We start from the raw sequence: 17,922 nt of genomic DNA on the forward strand, positions 1-17,922 counted from the left end.
CCAAATCTGTATCTCAAGCCCAGCCCTCTCTCCCAAATTCTAGCTTCATAATTCCAACTGCCTACTTGACATTTCTATTGGGATGTCAAACAGACATCTCACATGAAATACATTCAAAACTGAACACCTGATCTTTTCCCATAAGACTGACCCCCTGCAGCCTTTTCTATCTCCATAGATGGCCCTGACAGTTCACCCTTTATGCAAACCAAAAACCTAGGACGCATCGTGGACTACTCTTTTTCTCACACTCCACTGGCCCTACCTTGAAAATATATCCATAAGGTGTGTATTCTTTGTCATTTTCACTACTACTGTCTTGGTCCAACTGCCATCATCTTGGAAGAAACTCCCAACTGGTCCTCCTCCTTCCATTCTTGCCCTCCTACACTCTATTCTCAACACAGCAACCAGTGGCCTTGTTCAAATTTAAGTCAGACCATGTCATTCAAAATTCTCTAGTGATTCTTACTCAGAATAAAAGCCAATGTCTTTGCAATGGCCTGTAAGGCCCGACATGATCTAGCCCCCCACCACCTTACCTCTGTGATATCATCTCCTAATACTCTCCCCCTTGCTCATTCCTCTCCAGACACACTGGTCTTTTTGCTATTTCTCAAACATGCCAGGTATATGCATGCTCTAGCTGCCCTGTCAGGATGCTCTACTGGCCCACTTCTTCACCTCCTTCAACTCTTAGCATACAGACTTGCTCAAATCTCACCTTCTTGGAGACCTACTTTCTATATTACTACAACCTGACCCACCTCAGCACTTATTTCCTTACCTTGCTCTACTTTTTCCTTTGTTCCCATAGCACTTACTTTCTAAAGGACTCCTGCATTGCTTTTGGTTGTACCCTATGATCTCTGACAGGCGTGGACCTCCGGTTGGCTGGGCTGCAGCTGTGTTCTCAGAGTCACCACCCACTTGCCAGGATCATCTCTCTCGGGGAACCTTCCCAGGAGAGACGACAGTTGTCTGTAACTGCACCGTCCAGCACAGTAGCTGCTAGCCCCATGTGGCTACTGAGTGCTTGAAAGTGGCCAGTCCAAAATGAGGTATGTTAAAAGGGTAAAGTTTCAAAGACTTAGTACCAAAATGAATATATCTCATTAATAATTGTTTTTAAGACCCTATTTATTTGACAGACAGAGAGAGATAGCAAAAGAGGGAACACGAGCAGGGGGAGTGGGAGAGGGAGAAGCAGCCTTCCTGCTGAGCAGGGAGCCCGACGCGGGGCTCGATCCCAGGACCCCGGGATCACGACCTGAGCCGAAGGCAGACGCTTAATGACTGAGCCACCCAGGCGCCCCTATCGCATTAATAATTTTTAATATTGACTCCATGTTGCTATTTTGGATATATTGGGTTAAATAAAACACACTATTAAAATTAAGTTCATCTATTTCTTACTGCTTTTTAAAAATGTGGCTACTAGATGATTTAAAATTACTCAATTGGCTTGCATTATATTTCTATGGGGCGACACTGATCTATAAGGTAAAACTACTCACGTCTAGAAATCAAATCCCAGGAGCTTAAAATCCACACTTCCTAAATGTGAACTGATTTTTTTTATTTCAAGTACTATTGAGATATAGTCAAATTCCATTAAGGCAAAAGCCCCTTCAGGATTTGATTAATTGGGTTAATGGGGACTTTTTAAGAAGCTTTGGCTTTGTTTTTATTCTTCCATCATCTGGTGATGCTGTGCCTGAGGGACTGAGAGCCCCCCAAAGGACACATGCGGTCTCCTCTCAAGGTTCCTCTGACACTGTACTTGCACCTGCTCCAGGAACTAGACTCTCCAAGAGCCTGAACCTGTGGCCTGGCAGGTCATTGAGGCTCACAGGGTGGAGGCAGGAAGCGGGTGGGGCCTGCCATGCTTGGGGCGGTGTCTGCACCACAATGGCCCAGCTCAGACCTGTAGATGGGCAGCTGGTGGGGCTGCAGGTACTCGGGGCAGACCTGTGTGGGAGGCACCCAGGCTGAGGGCCAAAGGGAAGGAATTCCTCTTCTCAGGACTAAACGCAAGGGGCTCATTGTCTCTAGAAACCAGTTTTGGCATGGAAATCAGAGGCTGTGGGTGAGTTTCAGGAAAAACCAGCTCCCACTGGTCTGGGAAGACCATGGACTTCTTGGAGGCCAGAGAAGGGCGCCCCAAGAGAAGGGCGCCCCAAAGCTGGGGGTTGTGGGAATAGGGAAGACAGAATGAGGGGCTCAGTGACCTAGGGACCTGGCACCAGAAGACACAATGATGGAAGGAAGGACTGGATTAGGAAAACTTTCTCTGATCTTCCCAAATTCTATAATCCTGCCATGTTGTTTTTATATTATTGAGGTGGGGGGGGGGGGGGGAGCTAGGCAGAGGGATGCAACATCTCTTGAAAACTTACCCCCAGTTCTAAGCTCTCTGCCTCTGGTCTTTCCTGGCAATGGTTATTCCTTCCTGACTCAGGCCTGAGGATCTGGACTAGGAATTATACTCTTAAATTTCTTATGAAAAGCAAAATAGAATTCCATCCTCTGTTTTCTCCCTTTCTTACTGTGCCAACTATAGGAAAAAGAGAAAAGAATATGCAAAGTGAAAAAGATTCAAGAGAGATTGCAAGGTTAGAAAGTGAGTAAGAAATGAAAACAACAAAACAAAATGTTATTTTTAATTTGCTTTCAGACCTCAGAAGTGCAGGTCGGCCATTTCGGACAGGGAGGTAGACACAGCTGCACAAGATGCTCCAGGAGTGAACTGGGCAGGAGGAAATTTAGGATGAGAACCAGGGAAAACCTGTCCCTAGTTGCCTTGCCCCTGGGGGGTGGAGAGTCTCCTCAGCGGACAGAGGGATTGCTCTCAATCTTGCCAGAAGCTGGGGAGAAGCAGGGCCACTGCTGGCCGTGGGTGGGGGTGAAGGGCCTGGCCTCTCGAGAGGGCTCTTCTTCCATCCCAAAGCCATTGTCTGCCTGTGAATGTGCTTTCATCAGCTGCAAACTGTATTTATGGCTTCTCGGAATTTTCCGAATGAAGTAACTTTTTTCCCCAGACCATTTTTCTTCACAACTGAAATCAGATCCCCACAGTCCATGGAGACAAAACAGCATGACATCACCCGCCGGGGAGTTGTCATTTCAGAAACGGTTGCAGCTTTTTGTTCAAGATCAAATGGATGTGATCTGCCTTGTGGAGGTCGCATCCTGCCTCAGCAGAGGGGATGGTCCTCTGGGCTCGCTGGAGGAACTGGGAGGGCCACAGGTGTGCCAGACGGACTGCAGGGCAGGACGGGACAGGAGGGGCCTGGTGGGGAGGTCTCTGCTTCTTCTCTAACTGCAGAGCTCCGGAGTTGAGGCTCCACAACACAGTCATGATGGGGACGACATGGGCACAGGGATAGTGACGTCTGTGTCCCTCCTTTCTTGGCCTCTGAAGCTCGGGGATAATAGCCAGGTACAGAGAGCATGGACCTGGGTTAAATGGTCGGAACTCCACTTCTGTCTTGTCTTGCAAAGCTTCCAGGCCTCAGTTTCCTCCTCTATAGAAGTGGGGAGGGTAAAAAATCCCAGTTCTGCTACCCTACAGAGATGCACTGGGACCAAATAAGAGAATGAATGTCTGGGCCTGGCAAGCACAGGCCCTGCTTCTCCAGTTCTTGCCCTTAGATCTTTCAATATTCAGAGGGAAGTGCTCTATAGGTCCTCAAATGTCCTGGGCTTCCTGCAGGGAAGGTTCAGGGAGATGGGCAGAGATTGGGGTGAACCTCCTCTTGAGCTAATAATTAAGGTATTATTTAAAGAAAGCTCAAAGAAGAGAGGAAGCCATTCAGTCATCCGGGAAGCCAATCAGCCAGTGCCTGAGGGCCTGACCAATTAAAGAGAACAGAAGTTGTCCTTTCTGCAAATAAATGCTTCCTAAAGCATAGTGTTGGGGGCTGGCACAGTTCTAGGTAGTGGTTAGCCTAAAGGGAAGGAATCACATAAATACACTAATAACTGAGAGTTACCAGAACCTGCACCCAGCATTTTACATACTTTATCTCATTTGAGTCTCTGGTTAGTGTTACTATTTTCATCTAACAGAGGAAGCTGAGACTAGGGAAGAAGGGTAGGTAACCTGCCCAAGGCCACTCCACTACAGTGGTAGGCTTGGGATCCATAGCCAGGTCTGACTCCAAGGCCCACATGCTTACCCACTAAGCCATTCTGTCTCCCAATCACAAATAGAGGGTGTCTGTAGAAAGGTGTGCCTTGTTTATTGTTTTCATATAAACCTGGCAAACAGTGAGATAGAGAGACCAAGTTGTGTGTTTATGTGTGTGTGTTTCCCTTGGAATGCTGAAGGTGGGGCATCTTATAACTCATCCCTTCATACCTATTCTTGCAACTCAGAAGCCCCAAAATCAACAGATGGTCTAACTTATTTTATCTGAATTAAATTATTAATAAACATCATACATCCATACATATTTTAAAAGGCTGACGTGTGAAATAAGTTGACCGCCTGTATTTATTCCACAGCTGGAAATGCTATTTGAGCAGTTGTAAGCCAGCGAACCAAAGTTAGGCCCCGGTGTTGAGTAACAGGGCTCTATTAACGACGACAAAGAATCTCAATCAGCAGGAGAAAAGGGGTTTACCCATTTAACTCTGAATTTGAAATGATTTCTTTCTAATAAGACTTCTGATTAAATAGAAGTTGTATTCTGAGGAGGTGAGGAGGATCAGATGTTTAGTCTGTCCAAAGAGAATCGTTAATTTTGCGGGCTGGGAGTTCTTTTTATAGCATTCTTTGAGTCAGGACCAAAAGAACAAGAACTCCTTGCTTTTCAAGTCTCTCTCTCTTCTAACTGCAGCTCAAGACTAGGGCAGGGAAGGCCTTGGAAGGGTGTAGGGTTTGTCAAAGGGGAAATAAGATAGGGCAGAGCTCCTGTGTTGGGGCCTGGGACTGCCACTTTCCAGAATGGGAATTCCAGTATGGCTCAAGGTTTAAATGAAAATCTAGTGCATTCCCAGTTCATGTGACCAACACATACTTTTTGAAGATCATAAGAAGTATAGTGGGTTTCTAAGCTCAGCCATTAAAACATTTTTGTAATTAGGCAAGATGATGTCACCACATCTCTGGGGATCTGACACAGCCAACATAATCGCAGATACAAAAATCATGAGAGAAAAATATCACGCTTCTTAAACAGAAAAAAGAGCTCAACTAGAAAGAAAATATAAGCTTCCATGACTCTCATTTACTCTGTTATCTTCAAAAGTAGTTCTATTAGAAGAACCCCTTTTCAAAGAATATAGTCAACGTGGCTACCCACATCCAGATCTTTTTTCATGGAACTCAATGAAAATCATCCTCTTCAGTCCTACATGGTGTGCATTTGGCATTTTACAGCTTCATAGTTGGTTTAAAAGGTACACGTCTCTTCTCAATGTAAACTTGAGAATGGACAGTCCAGCAGTCATGAACCTGAGCATTTTCCTTCTTCCTGTCACTGGAGAGATCTCTGGGCTTTCTCTTTGTGGCTGAGAAGTTCCTTTATCGAGAAAGGGCAGCCAGAGCTAATGAGATGATGCCTGGAAGGTTCTACGAGCTCTTATAAGGCTGCAGGTATGAAGAATCATGGATAGGAGTTTTAATTAATAAAGCAGTTATTGGGGTGCCTGGGTGGCTCAGTCTTTAAGCGTCTGCCTTCGGCTCAGGTCATGATCCCAGGGTCCTGGGATCGAGCCCCGCGTCGGGCTCCCTGCTCGACGGGAGGCCTGCTTCTCCCTCTCCCACTCCCCCTGCTTGTGTTCCCTCTCTCGCTGTCTCTCTCTCTGTCAAATAAATAAATAAAATCTTTAAAAAAATAAAATAGTTATTAAAGCTTCCTCAGCAAATCAGAAATTATGTGATGTGTAGATCATTTGCACATAAAAAGCGAGAGTTCAATCAATAAACCACACAATTTATTCTGCCAAGAGAAAAGGAGAACTTATATTGAGTCCCTATACTGAGTATCAAATACTTTCAGATATGGTGACTCACTTAATGGGAGAAGCACCATGTTCTAATGGCTACGCACAAAATCGTCAGAATTAGATAGACTCTTGGTTTGGTCTACTCCATGACCTCAGGAAACATACTAAATTTTTTAAGCCTTGTTTTCTTTATGGGAATAACACCACTATCAACATTTATAGGGCCAGGCACACATACTTGCAGGCACACAGCACTCAAGTTATTTTTATTCATTGTTAAGTCTGTGAGGTAGGTATTGTTTTACAGATGAGGACAGAGGTTTAGAAAGCTTACATTATTTAACCAAGGTCAGTCCACACTAAGTACAGCTGAGATCTATCACCTCCCAAGTCTGCATGCTTTTCAGTATAACCACAGCCTCCACTGTCTGATCCAGAACTGGAACATAAGCTAAAATAACAGATGAATGTGAATAGTTCAGTAAGGTAAAATATAGAACTGACATCTGATTATGTCTCCCTCCCCTCAAGTCAGGGGTTCTACTAAAATACAGGAGAATCCAAGCCTAAATATTTACTACACAGTAAGAATTTGGGGATCCCTACATTTTATTTTCTCCTAAACTTGAGTCACAGGCTAAAAGAACAGCCTGTGCTGATGGAATTGTACTAACTAGGACTATCCAAAGTAAGTTATAGCTTTTTGCCAGCTTTCTGTGCCAGTGACCTAGAAACTATTCCAAAACCTATTTTTGTTTCTTCAGGGCTGAAATTTCAGTGAAACAGCCCAGCCAACTCTGACCCAGAGTCTTCAAATTTAGAAATTAATCCCCAAAGAAAGGGAACATTAATTTTTATTGTGACAGAGAATAACCTTCTCCTAGCCCAATTATAGGAAGAAATAACTAACTCGCAATGCCACACTTACTAAATACTTGCCATTTGCACCATGAAGATGCAAGAGAAGTAGGCTGACAATTGTTCTTTAACCTCCAAAAAGGTTTTATGGCTTATGGACACATACAAAAACACACAAGTATTCTGTAGAGCTAACGTTGCATGCCATACAATTTTAAAAGCACAAAGAAGAATACTGTGAAAAAGAGAAAGATAAACAACTGAAATTTGCTGAAATAGGTTTGTCCATAAAATAATATATGCACACATTAACTTGTGATGATTCCTACAAATAAAAAATTAATCCATTATTTTTTTTCTCAAGAGTAGATTAACTATTGTACATCTCAAGTTGGAATTACCCTAAGTCAGCTTATTATTAAATTGATCCTTAGACCAATTTGGACATGAAAAAAAATAACCTAGATTAAAAACAAAACCTTTAGGAAGAAAAAGGGGGCAAGAAGAATCTACTGGTGACCACCCCTAAGTGAGTGATTCCTAAGTAGATACAATGATAGTTTTCTTCTGACTGTGGGTTATTCTCCTATCTTCACTCATTTTCTCCTATCTTCACTCATTTCTCACTGCTTTTTAAAAAAATACTACCAAAGGGGCGCCTGGGTGGCTCAGTTGGTTAAGCGACTGCCTTCGGCTCAGGTCATGATCCTGCAGTCCCGGGATCGAGTCCCACATCGGGCTCCCTGCTCAGCAGGGAGTCTGCTTCTCCCTCTGACCCTCCCTCCTCTCATGTGCGCTCTCTCTCTCTCATTCTCTCTCTCAAATAAATAAATAAAATCTTAAAAAAAAAAATACTACCAAAGATGTGGGAAAGGATACATGGGAACAAGTACTGAAGAGCTCATTTGACACGCATTAAGACACGTCTGATACACGAGAGAACCAAGTGGTGAACGGCTGTGTGAAGCACCATCAAGCAGGGCATTTTATACTAGTCCTGCCGCCATCAACCCCCTACTTTGAATTAAAAGTATACAGCAGACGACGGGATTGAAGAAATAGTTGTTCTAATAAGAAAAAGTACTGTGGCTGACCAGTGAGAAACTGGCAACGCCATGCCTCTGATGGAAACTCTGGGGCCTTCTGCTTAGCTTCCCCATAGCATTTCCATGGTGTAAGGTGCTTTACAGAGAACGTGCATTATCTGATGTGGATTTTTTTTTTTTTTTTTTTGAGAAGTGAAAGATTTCTCAAAGTGTTTATCAAGAGAAGATGATAGGTTTATGATGATTCTCCCATAAACAAATAGACTGGGGGTTACAGAAAAATACATTCTTGGCTTATGACATGATCAACTTACTGATTAGATCAGTATTTTGGTTAACTATTTAAGTACCAAAAACACCGTGGCAAGAAAGTTTCTATTTATGTATCTAACACCAGATACTTGTATTTTTAAGTAACATTTCCAATAGCCTATGGGGAAGCTGGAGATGTGGGTAAGGGGAAGTGTGGTAAGAGTAATACACTAGATCTGGATTCAGAAAACCGTTCTGCCCCTTTCTTACTTGTGGGACCATTCCATCCCTATTGGTCTTTTTCCCCTCCCTAGATGACTCCTAATGTCCCTTCATCTCTAAAATTTTGTGATTATAGTAACTTGTTATAATGTTCATTTTTCAGGCTTCACTCACATGATTCATCAGAATGCTAGAAGAGAACCAGGACATTCGATTTCCATAGTTTAGAATACCACCTGCTTATTCAGCAGAACTTAAATTCTTTTTTGGAACAGAGAGACATATGAATAAGGTAAACTAACAACTGCAGCTATGCCAGAAACCTATTTTTGTTTCTTAGGGGCTGAAATAATTGTATTTTGAATAGGAGGCAACAAACTACTGTTTCCCATTGCAAAAGGTCAGTGCATTTTCTGCTGTTAGTTTCCAGAAACTGACAGTTTTATAGTAGTCCTATCAATTCATACTAATAAAAATAACTATCTATCATCCCCTATCATGATCCAAAAATAAATTAAGGGGGCTTAAATAATACAGAATTGCATAAATAAAAAGCAAACATTTCCAACAGGAAAATAAAACAAAAGATGAGCATACAAAAGAAGCCAGGAATGAGGTTCTAATAAATCACCATTAACGGCCTACATTACAACTGCTTCTAGTGGAACCCAAATTTGGCATTAAGCTTTCCAACATCCCGTATGAATGAGGAAGTCTACCTGATCAATTACATAATTCATAGAGAAAATAAGATGAAAGCAAAAGCTGAGTGGAAATGCAGTTGCTTGCAGTGGAATAAGCAAAAGCTCCTCTTTGCGGGTCTTTGTACATCTCAAGTTGGAACTACCCTAAGTCAGCTTATTATTAAATCGATCCTTAGACCAATTTGGACATGAAAAAAATAAAGAATTATGCCAACAGCATCCTCAGTAACTTTCCTTAAGTAGATGCAGTGGGTGGGTACACAGGGCTAGTACTCAAGACAATTCTTACTTGAAAATGATGGCATCACAGCCAAGCAGAGAGAGACATCACAGCACGATGGTTAGGAGAGACTCCAGTCCTACGCTGTCCGAGTGCAAATCCCAGCTTTGCTGTGTGACCTTGGGCAGGTTATTCCGACCTGGCTCAAGTGCCTTAGTTTCTGTAACTGTGAGGTGGGGATAACAACAGCAATTTGCAAAGATTAAGCAAGTTAATAAGCATTGTATAGTGTTACCACTTATTAATGAAGAGCTTAGCAGAAGTAATTGGGGTTGGTACTGCCATAATACAATTCAGTATCTAGCTCTACACTGATCTGACTTGACCCCATAGATTTTTAGAACAGTGCTGTCCAAAACTATTTCTGCAAGAATCTGTGCTATTCAATACAATAGCCTCTTGTGGCTATAGAGCACTAGAAATGTGGATAGTTTTGCTCTCAAATGTAAAATGGGATTTGGGTTTTAGGCTCAGATAACTCTGCTAATGAACAACTAAATTTCTAATTTAATTGAAATAACTGCACTGGACAGCACAGATACAGAAATTTCAGAAAGTTTGAATAGTACTGATCTATAAATATCTTCCAAGGAATATTCTCTAAATACCATTATAAGTTTTTGATTGGCATTTGGCAACAAGGACTCCAGATTGTATTCCTTGACATCTAACTGGAGAGTGGCCACCTCCACTGCCATGTAAACACAGCCCCTATGCCTTGGGCTGTGGACCTCCATTTCTGATGTGCAAAGTCCAAGGTGGCTCAACAGAATGCCCACCTATCTGTGCTATGAGGGAAGCCAAGGAGGTATCCATGGCAAGGCCAAGATCATCCCTAGGAAACTGCTTTGAAGCTACTTCAGAGCACAAAGAAATGGGCTTGATCCCAGAGTTCTACTTTGATCAGCACAGTTGGAACTGTTTGGATTTGAACAATTTTATTTTTTATTTTTATTTTTAAGATTTTACTTATTTATTCAAGAGAGAGCGAGAGAGCACAAGCAGGGGGAGGGGCAGAGAGAAGCAGGCTCCCTGCTCAGGACCCCAAGATCCCAGGACCCCAGGATCATGACCTGAGCCAAAGGCAGATGTTTAACAGACTGAGCCACCCAGGTGCCCTGGAACCGAACAATTTTAAAGGGTAGTTTAACCAGATGCTGACTTCTTCTCCCCGCACCCCACACCCAGTGTTCTATTAACTTTGAGAAATGCTATTTCCTGGTGTACCCTCTAAGATAAACTATTTGGAAAAGGTACATCAAGATGACCAAATGAGAGAAGGTATAGTATGAATATGAGTCCCAGATAAAAGTAACAATTGCTAAAATCAATATGATGATTTCATATAAGTCATGTAATATAAAGGCAAAATAAAGGGAAAGTAATGGATAATAAAACGAGTATTTTGATATATAAATGCATAGGCACAGCCACACAAGAAGCAATAAAGTTATCAGTACCTATATACAGAACTGTGTTGCTAACTCAATTATAACCAGCAGCACTGGTAACAAGATTCTTTGAGACAGGTGCAGTTCTTGGTCAAGTTTTAACAAAATAAAGTAGAATCTTCCCTTACTGATCTCATGGTTGTATTCTTGGAAAATTCAGTATATGTTAAAACTCTATAAAAAAACGGATTTGGGTTTAAGGCTCAGGTAACTAAGTTTTTTTTTTTTTTGAATGTTCAACAGAACATTCAAGAATCATGACATATGGAACAATTCTTTGTCGTGCTACACCTTCCCATGTGCTGTGGGACATAAAGCATCTCTGGCCCTGCCCAGGGATTGCCAGCAGTACCTCCAATCATTTCTAAAACCATTGCTCCAAGCCAATCACGAGTTCTACCACTCCCACCCTCACCAATAACTGGCTCATCAATCCAGGCTTCACTGTCAGGGCAGGGCCATGGTTGGTTTGAGAATAGGGAACGTGACGTAATGTCAGCCAATGAAACACAGAGGAAGTTTGCTGGGGGCCTGGCAGGAAGTTTCCTAGGAGAAAATCACCAGGAAAGACAGTCTCTTTCTTTTTCTCTTCATGGTTACAAGTGGATGTGAGGACTGAGAATTCTAAACTCATCTCAGAAGTAGCTGGAGGATGAAGCGAACAAGCAGGAGGGCAGAGCCAGAAGCACAGGAAAACAGGTAAATTCGGACTGTCACCCTTGGGGGTCTGCTCTACCTCGAGACTTCCAGTTACATCCATCAGTAATTTCCTATGGTTTAAACCACTTTTAATTTGGGTTTTGGTTTCCTGCAACTGAAAGCACTTTGATACATACATGAACAACTTCGCAAGACAAAGAATAAGGCCTGGTTGAAAAAAAAACAAAAAAACAAAACCCAAAACAACAAAAGGTGAATATTGTTCCCGGACTTCTATACCAAGTATACACCAATTATACTTTTTTTTTTTTTAAACCTATGGTAAATGAGCCTGCATGCTCTTATGTAAAGGAGCTACACCGTTCATGACCGTGCAATTCTTCCATCAAGCCAACAGGCATACCATGGAAGAAGAATGACCAACACAGTTCACACATGCAATCTGTTAGAACACGTGAAAGGTAAAAAGCTTTTAAATCTAAAAAGAAAAAATATAGCTACAGGTGAAAAAGTAATACTGTCAATATGTGTGTACAAAGAGTTCTACACAACATAGGAGGCACTGTGGACAAATGGGTAGTAACATGGATTAAGCCCCTGCTCTCATGAAGCTTGTAATTAGAGACAAATGAAAAAAAAAAACCACACGTTTATTTAGTACGGTAATTGATGAGGAAATAAGAGGCAGAGAAATGGGCTGTCAAGGCTAACTAGGGAAGGTCTTCTGAACATGCCAGAGTTAGACCTTTAATTTTAAAGGCTGGCAATACTGAGAGGATGTGGGAAATGGTGCATTATAGGAGGAGGAAAAGTTTTTAGGAATGTGGGTAGAAAATTTAGTAATGTATTGCTGTGATGGCAGCAGGCAAGATTCTAGATGACTTCACTGTCAGGTGCATGACAGACAGTGGGGCAGAAGGAAAACAGAAACTTCTAATTGGGGATAGAGCTTCAGCTTGGAATCCCTGTTCTACTATGACCTATCTGTCTGACTCTGGACAAGTCACAACCCTCCCTGTGTCAGTTTTCTCACTTTACAAAATGGTAAAATGTAGCTTGGGCCGGGGGGCTGACCGATGGCATGAGATGAGGCATGTTAAGTAAAATACGCAATAGAAAGGTGCTTGATCATGGTAGGTAACATCACTCTTGAATCCACAGGCAATTCACCCAAATTCGTTTCAGAGCACTTACAAGGCAAACATATGTGAAATTCAATATACCTGTTACATCAGGTTTGAAAAAAACTTTTTTTAAACTGGCAATTGCAACCTAATACAAAGAGCCCTAAATTAAAAGAAAACAATGACACACTAAGAAAATGGGTTGTGATTAAGATACTCTAAATGCATTTATTGGTAGTATTACTGAATGCTGAATGCAGAGATTAAAATACAAAGAAATCAGCACTTAAAATCTTTAAAAAATGCAGTATCTTTACATATATGTTAACCAAGTCTGCTTATCAAGATTTACAAACATAAAGTGAATTCCAAAGCTTTCATTCTGAATATACTCTGATTTTGAGTTCTAGTGTTCTCCATTCTAAAGTCGGCTTTTATTTTGCTGTATTTTACCAAGTACGATTTATTTTGTTTCTACCCTAAAAACAAGACTCTGTGAGCTGATCCTGAAGCAGTCAGTTAAATCAGGAATTTTTAAACAGCTCTTTAAGAGAGGATAAAGCCACACGAAAGAAAACACCTCAATCCTACATATATAAATACAAGAGAAAATAGCAAGAAGCAACAAGAATCACAGAAATGTCAATCCTACTCTAAAGTATAATTTCTACCTGTAGCAACAATTCAATTAGCAGTAGCTTAGACACCTTTGTTCTAAAAAATAAAACCATTAGTTCTTTCACTACAATTTTCTGACTATACTCAGTGAATAATTATCAACTCTTTATATACTTTTTAAAAACTCAAGAATATGATTTATACATAACAGACTCATTAACAAAAGAGGCTGAAAGCTGCAATACAGTCTGGGGACTAGACTTCACTTTACATAATATTACCATCCGTAAAGAGCTGATGGCACCCAGTACAGTAGTGCTCAGCACTGTTACCTCAGAAATGCTCCATCCACTCTTGCATCAGAGAATTACTGATATGAATGAGACTGTTAAGACAATTCTAACAGGGCCTCTAAACAGGATTTCATATAAAATGAAATAATTATCAACTATTTTACAGTTGTAACAACACAGCTAGCCTGTAGCACTGAATTTTTCACAATAATAGCACTACAGAATTACAGTGACAGATGTCAGAATTATCTTTCTCTGCTAACTACTGAGTCGAAAAAGAGTTTTCTGACTATATTTTTGATGAACAGGAGATCTTTGATATAAACACTAGGGGAAACTGGAAAGTGAACAAAATGAACTCAAGGTCTTTTTTCACAGATATTAACAACAAGCAAAGCAGTTTACAAAAAAAACCCCATCAAAACTATCCTATGAACAAATAAATATCAAATCAATCGTTTTTGAAGAAAATGTAGCTCATTTTCAAAAGTTCTGTTCAGTTTGTAACTAGACTTGAAAATATTAAAATAAACCAAACAGAATCCCACATACTGGTTTGCTATACAGGATGTGAAAAAAGCACTTCAAGTTTTAAGCTTAATGTTTCATTCTCTCCCCTATTCCCAGAAAAGAAAAAGAAAAAAAGGGGCTCTTGCAAAAATAAACAAAACCTAAATCAACCAACTAACAAAAGGTAATCACATAAGAAAACCTTTCTCTCTTTGAGCACTTCACTTTAGTTGGTCCCATATTAGGGTAAGGTTTCTGTAGCAAGACTCCCTAGTCTCTTCCTTTATCTTTCATTCTTCAGTCACCTCCATGTTTTTATCAAACAAGGCTATGTGAAGGCTTTCCTAACAAGTCGGGCTGAGTCAGAGGTAGCTTTAGGATGAAGTATACTTGACTATGGTATGTGGTTAGTTCAAATGAACACGTTGTTCGAAAAGGATTACAATACATAAAAATGCACAAAGAAAAAAATGTACAGCCCTCACTGCCTTGCACTAAGAGAAAACGTTTGAGAAACTCAGAACAAACAGTGGAAGCCAGGAAAGAGGCACTGGCCCCATCCCCGTGGGCTCCTTTAATGCACCAGTTCAGGCTGGTTCTCCACGAAGGGGAGCACCCCGCTCACGTAGTATGCAATGCCAAGGGACAGCAAAGCAATGACAAAGATCAAGAGCAACACCCTCCAGAAGCCCAGGTCCTCGACAAACTCCTGCCATGTGGTTCGGAAGCTGGACAGGACTCCTTCCCCTTGCTGCAGGTTGGGATTGAGGAGAGAATGGCTTTCCATGGCACTGTGAAAGGAGCAAAGACAAAGGAAAGGGGCATGAACAACACATTCCACCCATTTCAGAAAGATACAACAGCAACCACGTTACTTAGAAAAGACAAGACACAACATTTACAAGAAGAAAACTGACAAATGTGCTCTCATACATTCATGTATTGATGTATGTACCTGGTAATCTACCTTCAACTGTCAATTAAGCTGCAATGATTATGTTTCTTGGTTTAGTATCCAGTAAAGTCAGAGTTAAAAATCCTTTTCTAATGAAAAGGTCCCAAGCAGAAGTCTTGACTGTAGGTCAAATGAATTGTTTCAAACTCCTAGTATCTAAGTAACCAAACTGTGGTTACTTTAAATTTAGAAGAATTCAAAACAAAGATTCATAATTTAAGAATTCATGTTAATGAAAATAAGCAAAGATGGGTAAATCTGTAAATGATTTTTAGAGTCACTTTTATACCGTGTGTGAATCTTAAAGTTAAAAGGGAATTTTCATTAACTCAGTTCAATTATCTGACCAATAAAGGAATTACTTCCTTTAACTGTAATCCTCTAAAAACAGACACTTAGCTCAGTCTGTTGTACATCTGAACAGGCCTAGCCATTAGGAATTCTTCTTAAGAGCTTCCTCCAACTGGTGGCAGTTCTATCTTGTACAATAATACAAAATAGGTTTATCTCACTTCTGCATAAAGGCTGAATCTAGTCGAAAATAAGGTACCACAAGCCATAAAAACAATGACTCTTGATTCTGGTTTTCAGAACTCTATCAACAAGAAATATGACCCTTACAAGTAGAAAACAGGGTATCTGACTTTGGTATGCGGACGGCCATACTGTGATGAATTCAAAGCTCAGAGGGATTAGCACCCACAGTTATGTCACAACATGCATGTCCAATAACAGGGTATCATTTAGATTAATGCCACAATGACCATAATTCTATGTATCAACTATCTGTTGCTTATAAAAGGTAATTTACCACCCTTCCTAAACCCTTTCTCTTCATATTCTTCCAACCATCTGGGCATAGGACAATGGAAACAGAATAAAAGTGTCTTACAGTCTGGTTCATCATGCAAAAACTGGCATTTTATTTAATCCACAATTTTACTTTACTTCTTGACACTTAACCAGACATCCTTCAGCATTTACTAGTATTAGAGGTCTTCTCTCATCATAGGAAGCTGACTTCCTAATAGGCCACTCTGTTCGATACCTGAGCTTTTCTTCTTTCTATATTAAAAGATGTTTATTCCCTAAATAAGAAAAGACATTTTCAGTGGGAGTCTACATGAATACAAAAATTTAAGAAAACTGAAGTTCAAAAATAAGATTGGAACTTTGGGAAGGTTTAAACACATAATACCATGAATATAAAAAGAAGTTCAGGAGAGGTTAATTTTGACTTGTATGAAATATATTGACTATGTCCGAGTTGATGTGATCTCATATTCAAAGATGTTAGATATAAAATGAGGATTCAGCTGAGCAATCTCTAGGAGCTCATGAAGCTCTGCCAATCAGAATTTTCCATAGTGACCTTATCCAGTGAAATGTTTTCTAATGAATGTGCGTGTGCAATATTTTTTTTTGTACGTGTGTCATCTACACTGTCTTTGTCATCCTATACCCACAAATTTAAAAATAACTAAACTAAATTTGGGATATATGGGGGAGTGGGAAAATTTCATCATCTTGATTTATAGGCCCTTAAGTTATGTCTCAGAGAATCCTAAGAGTGATGGAAAATACTAAGTACATTCAAAACTTGCTTAATGTTCTGCTAATCATCACACAGCTTTGCCACAATGCCACGTACTAGCCAATCCCATTAAGCTTTATTCCCTTTTTCTATTGGTATAATTCACATATAAAATTCATCTTGTACAATTCAGTGGTTTTTAGTATACTGACAAAGTTATACAACCATCTCCACTGATTTCAGAACATTTAATCACCTCTATAATCAACTCTGTACCCTTTAGCAATCACTTCCCATTGCCCCTTCCATCAGCTCCTGGCAATCACTAACCTACTTTCTTTTTGCCGATTCTGGGGACAATTCATATAAACAGAATTATACAATATATGGCTTTTTTGACCAGCTTCTTTTACGGAGGATGCTTTTATTTATTTATTTTTTAAATGAAAGTGTTTTAACGGAGGATGCTTTTAAAGCTCATCCACGTTGTAGCACCTATCAGTAGTTCATTCCTTTTTATGGCGGAATATTCCACTAGATGCAGAGATGACATTTTGTTTATCCATTTATCAGTAGATGGACTTTTGGGTGGTTTCCACCTTTGGGTATTATAAATAATACTGCTATAAACATTCATGTACAAGTTTTTGTGTGAATCCATGTTTTCAATTTTCTTGGGTATATACCTAAAGTGGAATTGTTGGGTCATATGGTAACTCTGTGTGGCTCTTTGAGAACTGCCAGACTGTTTTCCAAAGCAGCTACTCTACTTTACATTCCCAGCAGCAATGTACGAGGGTTCCGGTTTCTCCACGACCTCACCAATACTTGTTGTCATTCCATCTTTTTCACTACAGCCATCCTACTGGTATGAAGCGGTAACTCGCTATGGCTTTGCTCTGTATTTCCCTAATGACCAATGATGCTGTCTTTAAGTTTTTTAATTTAAACTTCAACCATCACATGTCTACCATGATACTGAGGGGTACGGCAGCCAAGGAGTACAAATATTAGTAATTCAATTTTTTTAAGAACTGGCTTTACCCAATGCTATAAATAATACAAATCCTTATGCTAAAGGAAATGACAGGTATATGAGAGAAGCAGGAGTAAATATTTCATACGGAGCAACTCAAATGACTCATTATTTCTACTACTTAGTAAGTAATCACAACCTAGGCAAGATAAAGTTAAAAAAATAAATAAATCTATAATAAAGGGAAAAAAAAGTATATTTCTGATAAGGAGGTGCCAAGACACTGGCTATTCACAAAATATAGCAAGCAAGGTCCCCAGAACATACCGAGCAAAAACACATTCTTGGACATTTTTCATGGTAAAGAAGCTTAAAGTATTTATGAAAATAAATTTCAAGTTATTTTGGAAGAACACGATCTTTAACAAATAATAGAAAACTCAATGTTAACCATATTGCTTATGGCATTCCGTCAATCCAGAGT

The 17,922-nt window shown here is 40.2% G+C and overlaps 1 protein-coding gene across 4 annotated transcripts in view; it reads right to left on the bottom strand.

The window, feature by feature from the left end:
- Nucleotides 1–12,754: 12,754 nt before the first annotated feature.
- The window catches only part of ANKRD46 (ankyrin repeat domain 46), a 34,686-nt gene continuing 29,518 nt past the window's right edge, over nucleotides 12,755–17,922 (bottom strand). For all 4 annotated transcript variants that reach the window (XM_025870915.2, XM_073893050.1, XM_025870916.2 and 1 more), the window contains one exon: nucleotides 12,755–14,764. In XM_025870915.2, the coding sequence (XP_025726700.1) occupies nucleotides 14,548–14,764 (217 nt within the window). In that variant the 3' untranslated portion in view covers nucleotides 12,755–14,547. The remainder of the gene's footprint in view (nucleotides 14,765–17,922) is intronic.

The sequence above is a fragment of the Callorhinus ursinus genome, unplaced genomic scaffold (assembly GCF_003265705.2).
Source record: "Callorhinus ursinus isolate GAN/ISIS: 27379988/994484 unplaced genomic scaffold, GSC_fseal_2.0 scaffold5, whole genome shotgun sequence".
NCBI classification, from domain to species: Eukaryota; Metazoa; Chordata; class Mammalia; order Carnivora; family Otariidae; genus Callorhinus; species Callorhinus ursinus.